Source organism: Wasmannia auropunctata, unplaced genomic scaffold, assembly GCF_000956235.1.
Source record: "Wasmannia auropunctata unplaced genomic scaffold, wasmannia.A_1.0 LD334579.1, whole genome shotgun sequence".
NCBI classification, from domain to species: Eukaryota; Metazoa; Arthropoda; class Insecta; order Hymenoptera; family Formicidae; genus Wasmannia; species Wasmannia auropunctata.
In genome coordinates this window covers 1,058,513-1,074,673 of record NW_012028311.1, presented here as the reverse complement: position 1 = coordinate 1,074,673, position 16,161 = coordinate 1,058,513, and the positions used below count along the sequence as shown (strand labels likewise).

At 41.3% G+C, this 16,161-nt stretch overlaps 1 protein-coding gene across 2 annotated transcripts in view; it reads left to right on the top strand.

The window, feature by feature from the left end:
- LOC105458243 (calmodulin-binding transcription activator 2) overlaps window positions 1-16,161 on the top strand; it is a 48,402-nt gene that overhangs the window by 27,481 nt on the left and 4,760 nt on the right. For both annotated transcript variants that reach the window (XM_011703410.1, XM_011703411.1), the window contains exons 5-14: window positions 9,123-9,311; window positions 9,459-9,857; window positions 10,058-10,882; window positions 10,988-11,323; window positions 11,441-11,688; window positions 11,882-12,081; window positions 12,324-12,431; window positions 13,273-13,427; window positions 13,777-14,270; window positions 15,526-15,681. In XM_011703410.1, coding sequence (XP_011701712.1) covers window positions 9,123-9,311; window positions 9,459-9,857; window positions 10,058-10,882; window positions 10,988-11,323; window positions 11,441-11,688; window positions 11,882-12,081; window positions 12,324-12,431; window positions 13,273-13,427; window positions 13,777-14,270; window positions 15,526-15,681 — 3,110 coding nt within the window. The remainder of the gene's footprint in view (window positions 1-9,122; window positions 9,312-9,458; window positions 9,858-10,057; window positions 10,883-10,987; window positions 11,324-11,440; window positions 11,689-11,881; window positions 12,082-12,323; window positions 12,432-13,272; window positions 13,428-13,776; window positions 14,271-15,525; window positions 15,682-16,161) is intronic.

Below are 16,161 nucleotides of genomic sequence, written 5' to 3'. Positions count from 1 at the left end.
AGATAGTTTATGTGAAAGCATGCCAATTTCACAGACTAACACTCCCGGAGAAATAATAAAATTTCCTTCTCTTTTAGCGGATACTATTCAGCGATAGCATCTATCTTCTTGAAGTTTCGGAGTTATTTGAACGTTTTTATTTCTATCGCCAACCGGAGTTTCGCGTAAAGAGAGCACCCACGTACATGAAATCCCAATTTTTTTCTCTCTAACCAACTTCTGTTCAATTTCGTGCAAAGAGACTTTGACGTATATAAAATCTAAATTTTTATCTATCCAACTTCTGACGAACTTATAAATAATAACACAGTCTTGACTCTTAATATTTCCCAATTTTACTTAAGTAATTCAACATTCCGTCAGCGATGCAGATTATTGGGCATAACGTTGCTGCACGTATTCCTAAAGGAAAAGATATATTCGTCCATCCAACACCCGAAGCTCCCAATTTTTTTTTCACTCTCCTAGATTCGCGCGTTAAAGCCGGCCGGGCGCGCGAGTTCAATCTTATTTACATTCGTCAACGTCCTGCCTAGCGTTATTCCGCTGCACCACACGGGATTTATGGAAACCACTCAGCCCGGTCGATTCATTTTGCCCGCAAACCGACTCGAGCCGCGAGGAAGAAGTTCGCGGACAGGTAACGGAGTAAATTTTCACGGTCCTGGAAAGTTTATAAATCCCTTGTGCATACTGCCGTCTTGGCGAAATCTCGTGGCTTCCTCGGCGAAATCCTCCTTCAACGTGATCTTGTTTTCTCGCGCGGCTTCCTCTTGTAACGCTCTTCGTCCGCTTCTTCCTCTCGGGGTCGCGTCACTCGTCGCTGCTGCCCATTTTTCACGCGAGTTTCCGACGTACGGCATACGTGATCGTAAGTGGATCTCGCACTTTCTCATATGCCGAGGCTTCTCAGACGAAGCCGCCTGCAATCAGAGACGCTCCAAGGATGTCAGTGATTTATTATTTCACTTGTCGCGCGCGCTCATTGTAACGCGCATTCGCTACTCGTTCGAAATCGTTTGAAATCATTTTCAAAGCGAGCACAAAGATCGCGGGAATTGAAGTAATGACTGCAAGTAACTCAAGGTTACTTCTACACGCACGTTTTACGATTTGTTTGCCGTGCTTATCTCGACAGGCGCGGGCATTAAATGCGATAGATGAATGCTGCCCGCTTGCATCTTTATTCTATTGCGATAGCAATTCGCGTAACAAAATATTTTTAAATTACTTGTTTTTAATAGATATTTTTTAAATAATTTGTCTAATTGATAATACTTTAAAATTATTAAAAATTATGAATTATGATAATAATCATAATAATATCATATATAATTTAAATTATATACGTATATAATAATGTATTAAATGATGGATGTATGTATTTCGTGATTAAATTTTCGAAGAAAATATATATTGTATATGTTAAAGTATTTTTTTTTTATAATTTTTCCCGCAAGAAATTTTTGCGCTGTATAGAATATTCTGTTCTGTTTTTCCACTTTGACGCCAATAATTTCAGATTTCTGACGTGACTCTCCGTTCTTATTACCTTCGCCTGATGAAATCCCATTTGTACCGAAACGGAGCAATGCTGAATGCATACGTAGGAGGGGTATTACAGTAATAAGTTTTAGCACATACCTACAGGCGAGCGCATTTTGCACTTTTAGCATTTGTAATGTGCCTTAATGGCACTGATTTATTAAATAATCTCCTACTGCAGTGTTAAATGAGGATACCTGGATAAGAAGTCTCCTACTTTACCTAATTTACCATCCTAATTTAACGCTAGGAATACTTCTGCGCAAATTGCGGCCGCACATAAATTTTCGAAGCTTTGTTGAATCTCACTCTGGAATATATCTTACGATTGTAATAAATTCATGATTGTACAATTCTTATTAAGTCAACAATTCAAGTTGATAGTTAGTGTTAAGCACAGATTCTTTTGTCAATAAAATGTTGGAGATATTAATTTAATTTAATTTTTTCTAGTAGACTATAAACGAATAGCTTAAAAATTTCACAAGTAAAAATGAGAATGTTCGTTAATTCTTTAGTGATTTATGATTTTATCATTTTTTTTTTTAGTGCATTATACATACTTTATTCATTGACACGAAATTTATTTATATGGTCTCTGAGAATGAAGATTGCTCTTAAAACAAACATTTTCGTTAGCTTATCGATTTCCGATTGCATGCGAGAATAGAAGTGCGATCGTTAAATCGCTCGGATTCGCGAAAGTACACCGCGACGGCGGTCGTTATAATTAAGCACCGCTTTAGACCGCTTTGCCGTGCACCTTTTAATTGAAAGACGTTTCCGAGGAAACCCATTATTCGAATATATCGTGCAGTTTGTTAATTATAGCCTCGCAGTTTTATTACTGAAGTCAAGATTAACTTCGAGATAACTTTAGCATTTATATTTGTGTTATCTATAGAAATATATTAAATTTCATTTCAGAATTTACACTTATGAATTAAAATTTTAAAATATAAGAAAAATATATTAAACTTGCAATTATACATGAATTCGTCGATTTTTAAAAAATTATGGCAACTTTTCAGATTTTATGACATATATCCTTGACATTTTTTCATATCCCGACAACTTGAAATAAAATTGTGAAGTACTGTTCAATACTGATGCGCGATAACGATTGTGTAATAAGAGCAACCTTGGAATCGAATAAATAAAGTCGTCGTTGACTTCGAAAAGATTCGTTCATCCGGAAAGTTCGCGAGAACTGTAATAACATAGACATACATGCGCGCATACGTATGTACGTCGTCGAAAATTGCATTGCCCTCGATTCACGAAATCGCTTCATTGAGAATATAGAGGCACGGCATCTCGTATCCGGAATGCATCTCAGAAATTGTATACGGACACGTTCCGCATCGACATCTCGGAATGGCTTCCTCCCTGTCATCTCGAAAAAATTAACCAATTTCCTAAGTCTTTTGTGGAACACTGAATAGTCACGGTGACACAATGCGGCCGCATTGTCGATTCAACGACGCAGCCGGCATCGATATTTCATCGGTGTTCTTCTCCCCCAATTGTCGATACCGTGAGACAATGACGATAATGATTGCGGATAGCAATTAATTTGTTACAATTGCGCGATTACTGAAGTCTTTGCGGGACTGCACAAACGTGCGCAAATAAGCGATCTGGAAAATAAAAGCACTGTATATTAGAGAACTAGAACAAAAAAAAAGATAGAAGTCAGTTTACTTTTAACAATTTATGAAAATATAAATGGATACGAATAATTTAAAGTAAAGACTTAACGGTCGTTTTCATTATTTTTAATGATTTTAATATTCAAAGATTTTAATATTATTTTTATTTATTTTTATGTAAAATTTCTGTATTATTTTTGAGATACAAATGGTAGATTTAAAGTAAATGAAATCTCTTTATTAGACGTGACACTAAATATCAGAATCAAAATATGTTTTTCTTTACCGCGGAGGATGCTCGATTTTATTTAAGACTTTCTCCGTTGGGAGCTACGATTTATCGGCAGAATTCCGATACCCGCGCGTGTGAGCTACGAATGTAGAAAAGATGAACTGTCTTCGTCCTCGGTGTCGAAAGGAGAGTCGATTTATTGCTCCTTTTGCATTCGTAAATCAGGTAGAAACACATCTCTTCCGGTAGCACGTGAGACAGAGAGTGTCTCGTTTGTATACCCGTTAAGTCGAAGGAAGAAATCTATAGCCGCTCTCTTTCATCGTATTCCTTGAAGATCTATAACTTTTGCGTGCTGGTCTTGCGTGATTTTAACGTCCGACTGCGTATATCATAAAAAACTGCGCGCGCGCGTTCGTGCACGTGTATGAAAAGTAATATTTTACGTAAATTGCAAAAATCCTGTTACACAGTTAGTTTATGTATAAGATAATAAATAATGGTTTCTCTCGTAAAAAAGAAATACGAATACATTAAAGAAAAAAGAAATGAGGCAGTATTGAGTATTGGAACATTTTGTTAGGAGGACATAATTGTCTTTCTCTCTCTCTCTCTCTTTCTTTGTAAAATTTTAATAAAATATTAAAGTATTTGTATTATATAACTTAATACATGCATATTTTTAATAATTTTATTAAAATAATATTGAACATATTTTGTGTATATTAAAATTTGTGTGTTTCTATAACATAGGAATTTTTATGAAAGCATAGTTTTGTCTGAGAGCTGATTTTTGCCGTCTCAATCGATGGTCCCATTTATATTTTATGAGCTTCTTTTGTCACGTACGCATATATGAGAAAATATTATGAGCTAAAATATTCCATGCGTTACTTGACCTATTTCACGATCAGCGCGAAACGCAATGCACAGAACAATACACAAGTGCGCTAGGAATTTGTAAAGGATTTCAAAATTCAATAGTAATGAGCAACATATTTCTCGAATGACGTCATGCGATATATCTTGTGAAAAAATAAGTGTGATATGCTAATATTAATGCTAATATAACTGTGTTAATATTATTAATATTAGCATAAGTGATATGCAATTAATTATGTCACATAATTTCTTATCTTCGAAACTCTAACAACAAGTGATGGTTGAGCAAACGTTGCGTATTTTAAAGTAAAAGAATTACACGCACGATAAAAAATATTTTAAAATTTTTACGAATTAACGAAAAGACAGCGCTTTATTTAAAAAGTAAATACAATTTTTTACATTATTATATACAATATTAATTGCATTAATTAAATTATTAAATTAAATTATTTCTTGTAAAATGTTACTTGTGTTATACTTGGCACAAATGATCCAATCTGAATTATTTCTCTCTTTGATAAATATATGTTTTACTTAATGAAGCTCTTAATAAAAGATCCCATTTCACTATTGACGTTATGATATACAAAATATAGATTAGCTACTTAATGCCTTCGATATATTAGGACATACAAAGTAATAGTACCACACGGAGATTAACTGACGTTTGATTTATAATTGGCGTATACGCGAAGCGCGTGAACTCGCGATAGAACTCTCGCCTGCTGGTTTAACCCAATTTTTGTCCAGACACATTCCGCGATTAATCAAGGCAAATAGACGTGAGCGCGAGCGGGGAAGTTGTAGCGAAGGGACGCACGAATGCTCGGCAAAGCCCGAGGTCGCGAGTTTTCGTCTCCGAGCGCGGCGCGGCGAATGGCGGCACGAAGCATCCTCGCTAGAATGCAAATGATCAATTAACCAGTTGTAAATCACTACGGCGTGCCGTGGGGGGGAATGAGGGGGGGAGGGCTTTATCTGGCCCCGCTGTTGGTACCCGGCCGGTCTAATGGTCGGCGGAGCCGCAACGGTCTCTTCCATCTTATTTTCGTATGCTCTCCACGATCTCGCTATATGAAATGCTCCAAAATGAGCAGCACGAAAAAAGAAGGAATTTTTTTTCATTTTATTCCTATACCTTCCTCGCATCAAATAATCCTTTGGTTGATTTATATTGCCATTATTAAAGTATTATTGAAGTCGTAGTTTTTAATTTGTTGACATTTATTTCTATTATATTTATATGAATTTTTATGTTGAGCGAGTTACAAATTTGAAAGCAGCTTAATCCGTTTGAAAGAATTCTGTTCCTTAAACCTTGTTTTATTGAGCGAAATTCTGTATAGTATTCTATTACTTCATATACAGTGTTATTATACTGATATTGTTTTCATTATACCGTAATAACTCGCGTTGTCCATTTGCTGTTATCCTTACTCACCTTTCCCTTTTTGCTACCCTTCATTGACGATATTTATTATCCAGGCCACGTACGTCCGAGAACCTTTTGAAAGTTGAAGCTATACCCATGGGGCGCGCACGAAGGTATTAGGTATAGCTTCCGAATTCCCGGCCACACAGCCGCCTTCTCGTGATTAACATTTGGAACGGAAAAGATATTCTAAATTAGTAATTGGAACTTGGTTCTGAGCTAAAATATATTATAGCAACGTACTGTCGAACTCACGTGCTCGGCACGTTGATAATAAGAAATCTTTTCACGAAAATTATTTGAGATATTACGAACATGATCATGTTTATTATGAAAGGATGGAGACTACAAGTCATGTCTCTGTAAAAACAGAATAGCGCGAAGTTATTTGTGTAGGAATCAGTGAAGGAGAATGAATTATTTGCCGATGGATGTTTACTCTTCTTTTCCAAGTCCGGTCACATGTTTTTCGCGAGATCGGACGATCATATTTGTCTTGAAAATCCAATCTTGCCATGCCTCATCTAAAATGAATGGTGTGCGGGTTCGGTTCACGTAGCGGGCCCAATCAAAAGCTGGCGCTGTCACTGCAAAATGTGCGCAAGATACGTGGCCCGACGTGCATGTAGCCCTGTGTCGTGCGGTATTCGGGTTATCCTCAATACCACGTGGAAGATAGCCGCAGAATCTCGCGGGAATTTAATTTACACTTGGCAGATGGATGGTGCTTCGCGTAGAAATGCGAACCGCAGCCAGTCTAGCCGAATGTGACAAATGTTTGTATTTGCAGTTCGCATTTCGCTCAAGTACTCAACTTGCATGTTTCTGCTAAATCCGCAAATAAAAAGAAACATTCTCTAACAGTTTGTATCGATGTATTATAAAATATTGTATATACGCGAAGAACTGTGAAACACGTTTGCGAAAACTTTATTAATTGTATATATAATCTAAAACTGTTTTATATTGCGAATAGTTGTTAGATAGATATATCGAAAGTAATTACAAGATGTTGTTCTATATAAAATGTAGTGCCCCAAATACATTTCATATGGTTCGACGCGAAACTGAGATCACGGCCAAGAAATTTAATGGACTAGAGAGGGAGAGACAGCTCGCGATAGGGGTGGTGGACGTGGTGGTGCTTCTGACAAAAGCTCTAATGACGTACGATAGTAACCTTCGTGAGGAGCGCGATACATATTCCGGCTGATATGCATATTTAGTACCGTTCTATAATCTTCTCCGTGGAAATGCACGGGGCACTCTGCCAAATCAGCGAAATTGAATCGGAAGGGAATTTTTAGGCGAAGGCGCTTTATTACGTTATTATATTTATATATTTCGGGATGCCGGGGCGGCGGACGCTCTCTCGCGCTCTGTATTTCCAGTCGAGTTAAGGGCAAACTCGCTTGATTAGAATATCGCGAGAGAATTGTCCATATTTATTACATTCGTCACTAGCCCCGCGGCTCTTTAGTAACAAACAGTGCTTTTTAACAAAACATCGCGCCACGACAAAACGATATTTCTGAACGCCGAATTTAATTTAATTTAATTACAGTCTGTGAAGTAGTTCAATTTTTAACAATTGCAATTTCTGTACCACCGAGATTTATAATCGTTGAAGCGATAAATAGCAACGATGCAATTTACAATTTGCATCGTTGCTCAAATTATTATTTTAAATCGTGAATAATGCACGCCTCGTTACCTTTCTCTTAACAGTGGCTCGAAATTTTATTAGCGATCTCGGAATCGTGGCTAATCATGAGGCACACTGTATATTTCACTGCTGCCCGTTATTAAATTTTTCAGATCGGTCAGATCGACCGCGTGCACCGATTCGATTTGCATTATTGTACATTAGGTCGCGTGTCGCGGGCGCCCCTGGCTACCTACTTACCTCGCCTTCGGGTGTTGAATTTGCTTTTTTTTTCCCGCGCGGACGCTGCCTTTCTTCTTTTATGTCCTCAAGTAGCCTGAATTGCCGATAAGCATCGCATGTCGTAGCACGAATATTTATAGAAGTGAATTTTGCATTTTTATTCTGATTATGCGCATCGTGCGGGGCCCGCCAAGTGCCGATTGTTGCGTGCCGCGTCGGCGTGTGTACGGCTGAGGGATGATGAGGGAAAAATGGAGGAGCGCGAGGGAAGGCGAAGTTACAGAGACGGACTATCGTGATACGCGACATCAAAAGTCCTCGCGGTAATTGCATTTCTTAACGTCGGTACCGGTGTTACTTCCTTCTCTAATAATGCCGTACTATCGCGCCCCGTCCGCTTAAAATTAACGCCGAGCGGTTCCTCGCGGGCGAAAATCAATAATGAACCGTAATAAGCCGCGCTGTTATTGTTAGCGGCGTGTAAATGCGAATGGCGCAACATGCACATTTCGCGTCTCTGCTAGACGTGCTACGCGTGCGATGTAAGCTGTACGGATGAGATATCCGACTTGAAGACAGTTTCTCCATTTTTCATACGCCAAGTACGTCAAGCCCGTATATGTGTTCCCTGCTGAATTATTCATTATGTTAAGTATTTTTGGTCCTGATAGCTACAAGACTGAGAAAGTTTCCAGGCCAAAACTTCGACTAGGAGGTCATGATTAAGAATAATTATTTTGCCATTTCGACTTGTTGATTATGTCGAGTTAGACAATGTAAGATATCTTATTCCGTCCATGAAATTTGCAATCTCATTACTTCCTTTTTACGTATTTAATTCAACAAAGTTAATCGATAAATTCTTAACAGTTTTATAATTAAATTTCCATTTATCCAAATTATTCGATAGGTCAAAAGTATTTATGAATAATGTCTATGTTGCTATGAATAAAATGTTCTTTTATAAATCATACTGTAAAGATATTAATTATTATTATATTCTTTAAAAGAACACATTTCCTCTGCAAATATATCACGGAGTTCGTCGCTCAACGTGTTTGCGACTATCTATGATTCCATTTCTCCAAAGATGAAAGCACAGTCTGCAAGATAGATCAGAGATATGTCAGCGCAATTTTCGGACTGAAGCCAAATCTATAGAGAAAGGCATATGTCAGCGGAATATATCTAAAATGCGTTCCACGTGGCTGTTACAACAATCTACTTCGGTTTAGTGTTCCTTATCTTATCTTTGTTTTAACATTCGATAAATGTTATAATAATGGTATTATAAAAATAAATTTTAAATTTTAACAATGTTATAAAAATGAGTGTTACAAAAATAAAACGTCAACGAATAAACTTTAGTTGGATGATTAAATTAAATGCAGCATATATGATGCTGTAACACATTAATAATACAGCATGTATGAGATATCGTAATTATATGTTATGTAACATAAATGAAGTCTACTCTTTTATTTTCAGGAAATCGCCGCCATCCTAATCAGTTTTCAGAGGCACGCCGAATGGCAAAGTCGGGAGGTAAAAGTACGACCACGAAGTGGTTCAATGTTACTGTACTCGAGGAAGAAAGTACGCTACCGGCGGGACGGTTATTGCTGGAAGAAAAGAAAAGATGGAAAGACTACACGGGAGGATCACATGAAACTGAAGGTAACTTTACGCTCAAAATTAAGCAAGAAGACGAATATTGAGTACCTACTTAAAACATGACTTATTTTAAAATCTATTAAAATTCCGTTTTTAAAATTTACGAACGGAATTTTTATTAATGAATTATTATTATTCATCTGTTCACAGGTTCAGGGAGTCGAGTGCATCTACGGCTGTTACGTGCACTCGGCGATCCTTCCGACGTTTCATCGCCGGTGTTACTGGCTACTGCAGAACCCGGACGTTGTTCTCGTCCATTATTTGAACGTCCCTTATCCGGACGGTGATGCGAAGCTGGCGGCCCTGCCACCCTGCCTCGCGTTGCCGCCAGACAAGAAGGAGTGGACGCGAGACGAGCTAGCGTCGCAATTAAGGCCCATGTTCCTCGGTGGAGATGACGATCCGAACAATCCTCATCTCACGCAGCACTCGAACCATCCTGTCGACATGATAGTCTCTCAACTGCTCGATAGGCAGAGGGCATCCTCCACTTCCACCACCAGCAACACTCAACTCGCACCTAGGAGACTTACGCCCGACAATCAGGTATCATATTAAATTTTACGCTTTAATTATATAATTTATATAATTTATAAATTTGAAATTTCTTAACATTATTAATGTATAATATATGTATATAAAAATTACTTATGGCAATTAAGAATTTTTTTTGGAATATCTATAACGTGATCGCGTAGTCAAATTATTAGCATATACAGTTATGTATATACAGCTATTTGAAATAGGTCACTTCAACAACGGGAGGTCAACAACAATCGACGACGGCGGCTCCGGCTCCCCGCGTGTATTCAAGACATTCCCATTCCACTCAGAGTCAACAGCCGGCTCCTCTAGTTTTAAGTTTGCAACAAATTCAAGGCGGTGGTGGTCTTCTGATACTCAACAGTCAACCATATCATCATCAGCAGCAGCAGCAGCAGCAGCAACAGCAGCAGCAGCAACAGCCGCAACAACAACAACAGCAGCAGCAGCCGCAGCAGCAGCAACAGCAGCAGCAACAGCAGCAGCAGCAGCAGCAGCAGCAGCAGCAGCAGCAGCAGCAGCAACAGCAGCAGCAAAGTCAGCAGGTGGAGATGCAACAGGTCACAGAGCAACAAATCGTATCGCAGGCCAGCGTCGACCGAGAACAGCAAACGCAGCAAGAAATCGACGCGCAGGAGAGTATGGACAGATCTGCCGTGCAATCTCTGCCAATGGGCGGTTCCGGCTCCGAGGTGACTGATTTCGCGGAGACGCTGGATCTGAGTCAGGAAGATATTCAGAGGACACTGTCGGCCAACATGGTGCCCCCGTCGCCGTCGCCTTCGCCGGCGGACAACAGCATGATCAATCCGATGGACTTTATCGACTCGTCGGACGACGTGCTGGTCAATCTGGACGCGTTCGACGTATTCGGCGATTTGCCGGAGCTGCACGACTTCGAGGCCGAGCAGACGAAGCACGAGGAACAGCGAGGTGGTCCCGAGAATGACGTCGGATGTCATCCTGGTACAACCGTCCATATTGCAGAATATAGTCCTGAGTGGAGTTACACCGAGGGTGGTGTAAAGGTGTGTAAATAAAATATACATATTTACAGCTGATTCTTTTTTTTTTCATGGATTCGCTGATTATCATGCAGATATATCTAATAAATAATATAAATAATATTTCAGGTATTAGTTGCTGGTCCGTGGACCGGCGGTAGTGGTTCTCAGTCGTATTCGGTACTTTTCGACGCGGAACCAGTCGAGGCATGCCTCGTGCAACCAGGCGTGCTGCGTTGCCGATGTCCCGCACACGCGCCAGGAATAGCGTCCCTCCAGGTGGCCTGTGACGGTTTCGTCGTGTCCGATAGCGTTGCCTTCGAATATCGTAGAGCGCCAACAAGCGAACCTAGCCCAGAGAAAGCTCTGCTGGACCGTCTTGCGGACGTCGAGGCCCGTCTGCAGGGTCCCGGTCCGCCGTCTCCCGCGGCTCATCTGGAAGAGCGACTGGTTGCTTATTGCCAGGTACTTCAACAACTGCACGATATTTCTATATTCAATCATTAAGCTTAAATTGAAATCTTGAATAATTATATTTTAGTAAATTACATCGTAAAATTTTGTCGTTTTGAAATATTGCAGGATGCTGTTGTCCGTCCTTGGCGAACTGGAGCGGAACCTCTTCAATCCGGTGGGCCTACCCTCCTGCACCTGGCGGCCGGATTGGGATACTCCAGGTTAGCCTGTGCACTCCTTCACTGGAGAGCAGAAAATCCTAGTAGTGTTTTGGACGCCGAGGTCGATGCTCTTAGGCAGGATAGCGCCGGCCTTACGCCACTTGCTTGGGCTTGTGCGGCAGGGCACGCCGACACCGCCAGGATTCTTTACAGGTTTGTGAAAATATATCCTTATTGAAGCAACATTTATTTAATAGAAAACAACTGGATCTATGAAGTTATACAAAAAAATTTACACATCTCCGCCTTTCGTGTAGCTCGCAATTGCCTCACACCACGAATACACTGATTTTTAATCGAATAGGATTTTTAATAAGTATTTGTTGTTTTAACTCTGCCTCCATAGATGGAATGCTATGGCACTACGCGTGAGGGACTGTCAGAATAGAACGGCGACCGAACTGGCCGCGGAGAACGGTCACACGGCGATCGCCGAAGAACTGAATCAGCTCGAGACCCGAAGGCAAGACGAGAGGCTTTTCTTGCGACCCGCCAGCCCTAGCCCTAGGCGGCCATCTCAAGACAGCGGTCTCGATCTGGCGTTGTGTTAGTCTCGTTTGCTATTATATACTGCCCTCTCTTCCGTATACACGCACACACATTCACGTATCTAACACACGTATAGTCACACCCTACCCCTTGCCGATTAGCCCCCTCAGCGCCATTATATTTTCCCTTGTCCAGTTTGTAAAAACCGTAGAGTCACAAAAAAGGCCGTAAGTCATGCGAGCGTAATAAAATTAGGCAACGTACATAGCATTAAGTGGGGTTTATCGAAAAACACACAGGTGGCTCGCCGTTGCTGGACAACATGGAATTGTTGCAAGAAGACGAGTCGTCATTAGGCCTCAGCGAACAGGGAATGGAGAGCGCTCCGACCCCTCAGGAGACCGTAGGTCCGTACCTTCCTCGTTTCCTCTTCTATGTCTGTCTGTCTGCCTGTCTGTCTGTAAAAAAAACTATCCGTTCTCTGTCTGTTCTCTGCGACACACTACCGATAGAAATGGACCGGTCTAAACGTACCATCACAATCACGTGGAAGACTTCCGTAGAGATCCTATAGCTGAAACTGCGTTCGCCTCCCTCGTTCACAGACACACTCGACACATACACATACATTTCTTACACATACTCAGACACACGTATATGCGTACAGCAGTGTTCTCTTTCTCTATCTATCTGTCTGTATGCGTACGAGACGATCGGAATCGATCAGCGATTCTGCTGCCTTCTCTAACTCCTCTCAACTCTTGCAGCTTGAACAGTATTGGTGTTGCTTGGCCTTCGTAACCGCTGGTGTTGGATGAATTGCTGTGTAATGTTTAAATTTTCTTAGCCACTACCTACTCGGCTATCGGGGCCTATTCTCGAGCAACAATCTCGTCTGTATACAATCTTTTAATGGCAGTATAGCGACTAAGTTATCATACGGACAGACGTGTGATCTGCCCAGTCGACCGATGTGGAGGTATCTCAGCTGGCTGTCATCTTACGAAACGAGTAGGAAAGCGCCGCGTTTCACCAGCAACTTGTCTGAGTCTTCGTGCTGTCAATTCGTGTCGTAGCGGCGCACTTGTTGGTGTTAAAACATTTTACCTGACCATTGCGGCCAGCATCTCGATGCATCGTAGAACACGTTCACGGCTTTTAAACTTCGGTGTTGTGATCGATGTGATTTCGGCGGTCTGCCACCACGAGCTTTTCGAATTTGGCTAGGGTGCTGATTCCTTTTTGTAGGGGAAGAAGACGCGAGGGTGCTGACATTGGCAGAACAAATTATAGCAGCGCTACCGGAAAGGATCAAGAGGGCGGAGGGTGATTCTCCGTCTTCCTCGCCACCACCACTCACGGCGCCTCTGTCACCCTTGGAAGACGCTCTCATGGAACAAATGGTGAGAATACCACGCACGCTATTATCATTGATAGTCGGAACGTCGCGCGACTTGTAAAGTCCTTTATCTTAATATTTCTACATATTTATTGTTAGATTTCAAAGCGCGTTAAATATAGACAAGAGATTGCGAATAATTAATTGAAACGTTGAAACTTCCCTGAGTGCGACATAGTCTTCTGGCGGATATAATCGGAGAAACAGCAACCATTAACAGTTCAGTCTTGAATCATAATTAGGAGTAAAACTTTGGACCAAGTCGGATTAGAGTTTCGATGAATGGAACTCTGCAGTTCCTGGGTTTTCCACTATATAAAGCTCTATTTACATGCTAATTGTCCTGCTTGTAGCCTCTCGACTCCGGGGAACTGTTCGACTCGTATCGCGACTGCAGCGGTGGCGCAGCCTCGGTATCGGACGTCGACGCCGACGCCAGTCCCTCGAGTCCCTCCAGCAGTTGCCTGACGCCGGACTCGCCGTCCCCGCCGCCCACCACCGCCGATTTCTGCGAGTTTCTGCAGCTGCAGCTGCAACTCGACGGTAACGGTAACGCTCGCAGCGGGCAGTACTACTCGTCGAACGGCGGCGGTGAGCGCAAGTTGAACGGCATGCTCGGTTCCGGGGCCATGACGGTGGTCGGCGTCGGAAACGGCGACGGCGAGGCGGATCTCAGCAGACTGACGTTGTCCGATCGCGAGCAGAGAGAGCTCTACCACGCCGCCAGGATGATCCAGAAGGCGTATAGAAATTACAAGGGTCGCCAGAGGCAGGAGGAGGCCGAGAGGCACGCCGCCGTTCTGATCCAACAATACTATCGCCGTCACAAACAGTACGCTTATCACAGGTAATTTGTCTATCGCTTCAAGTTAATTTTATTTAAGTCTATTTGGAACTTAATCGGTTCGGCCGTTATTGAGATTTCATTCTCGGGTAATCTTCGCGATTCGACAAAGAGACACGGTCGGTCTTGGCATACATATAGCATTTGACATAAGACACTATCGTGTCTCTTGATGAATAGATCTTTCATATTTATTTTTAAATTTGATTTCATTATATTGTTTTATATATATATATATATATATATATCTATATATATAATATTTATCTACGTATATTCAGAATGACCTGTTTCACGTGTTTCAACGTTCCTCTTTCCTTCTATCTGAACATGTCGCATGCTATCGAACTTTCTCCAACTTTGAAAGTCTTAAGAACAGAATGAATCACTCGCTGTCTGACTATAATGGTACTAACTACTTTACGCGACGCATGCGACGCTTAGATACAGATCGTCCGAGTTTATGCGGGCACGTGTTATCAGGTTGAACTCAAGGTTGTTAGGTATGACAGATCATTATCTCGCATCGCGCGAGACATCGCCAAATTGCTCCGAACTTAGAAAGTTAAATTTCCATCGATATTCCGCTGGCCGAGGAGGTTGCGGGGGGACGTCTTAATAAGGGACAATTAATAACCGGGGGACAAGACCGTACCATTGTGGGCCGACTTAACGACCTCCGACTGAATCAGACTGATGCCACCAAAGTTCGACCCCGTGTACCTCTCTCTCGAGGCGAACTTTTAATTGGCATCGTAAATAATTCGGAAACTTTGCGGATTTCCCTGCCTTCGTTACGGTGGCCTGAATACAGAATTAAGTTGGCATTAAATTAATACGACTTTCGCGTTGAAGCTGGAGATCGGTATTCTGCCGTTTCTCCTTCCTGCATTCGAGTTATATACGTAGCGATTTGAACTTCCCGTTGTAATGCCTTCGAAATTAGTGACAATCAACTAACTATGTATTAACATTCTAGAATCTTCGCGGAAACGCAAGTTGCGGGAAGTAATGAAAACTTTCGGCTTGCGGCAAATTCTAGTTATCATTTATTACAGAATAAAGATCGAAATGCATTAATTTAATTGAATTTTCATTTTTTTCGATGAGAATCATTTTTTTAATAGCCTCGTCGTCTTATGTCGTTCTAATGCAATGCTAGTAATTATTCTAAAGTTTAGTATAGTGCAATGGCTCCATTGTTGAATATATATTCTGGAATATTTGGACTTTAAGCCGTACTTTCTGTTTATCGCAGGCAAGCCACGAAAGCAGCGCTGGTGATCCAGAACAATTATCGAAATTATCGCGCGCGGCCGGGCTCGGCCAGCGCGAGGCAGCAGGCGATCCATCAGCAGGCGGCTCATCAGGCAGCGAGGAAGATCCAGCAGTTCATGCGGCAGTCCAAGATCAAGTTAGTATCCCCGTACGTATGTATGTGTGTGTGTACAGTGCTGCATTTCTTGTTGCAACCATGTGCACGCACATTAGTTAACGTAGTAGAGACTTCTTGTTAGCACACGAAAGGCTTTTTATCGTACTGAAAAATACGAAAAAGACAAAGTGTAAAAGTTCTAAAGTCTCCCTCTTCTGTGTGTCACTAATGCAGCTTGTCGTGGGACGATTCACGACCGGTAAGTAAAGATCTCATAATAGGGTGATTGTTTCGGCAAAACTGTGCTCGTTTGTATCTCTTTCTCTCTCTCTCCCTCTCTCAATCTGCACTCTGTTTCATGACACACGAATTAACGAGTTATACGTCTATATACCGGAAACTAGATACGTATCATGTCGTACCTCATTATTTGACGATGTTTCGTGTTTATTGTTTGAATGTCTCGATATATATTTTGTGTCTTTGTATAACAAAATCGTCGCTTAACGACGTAGAATT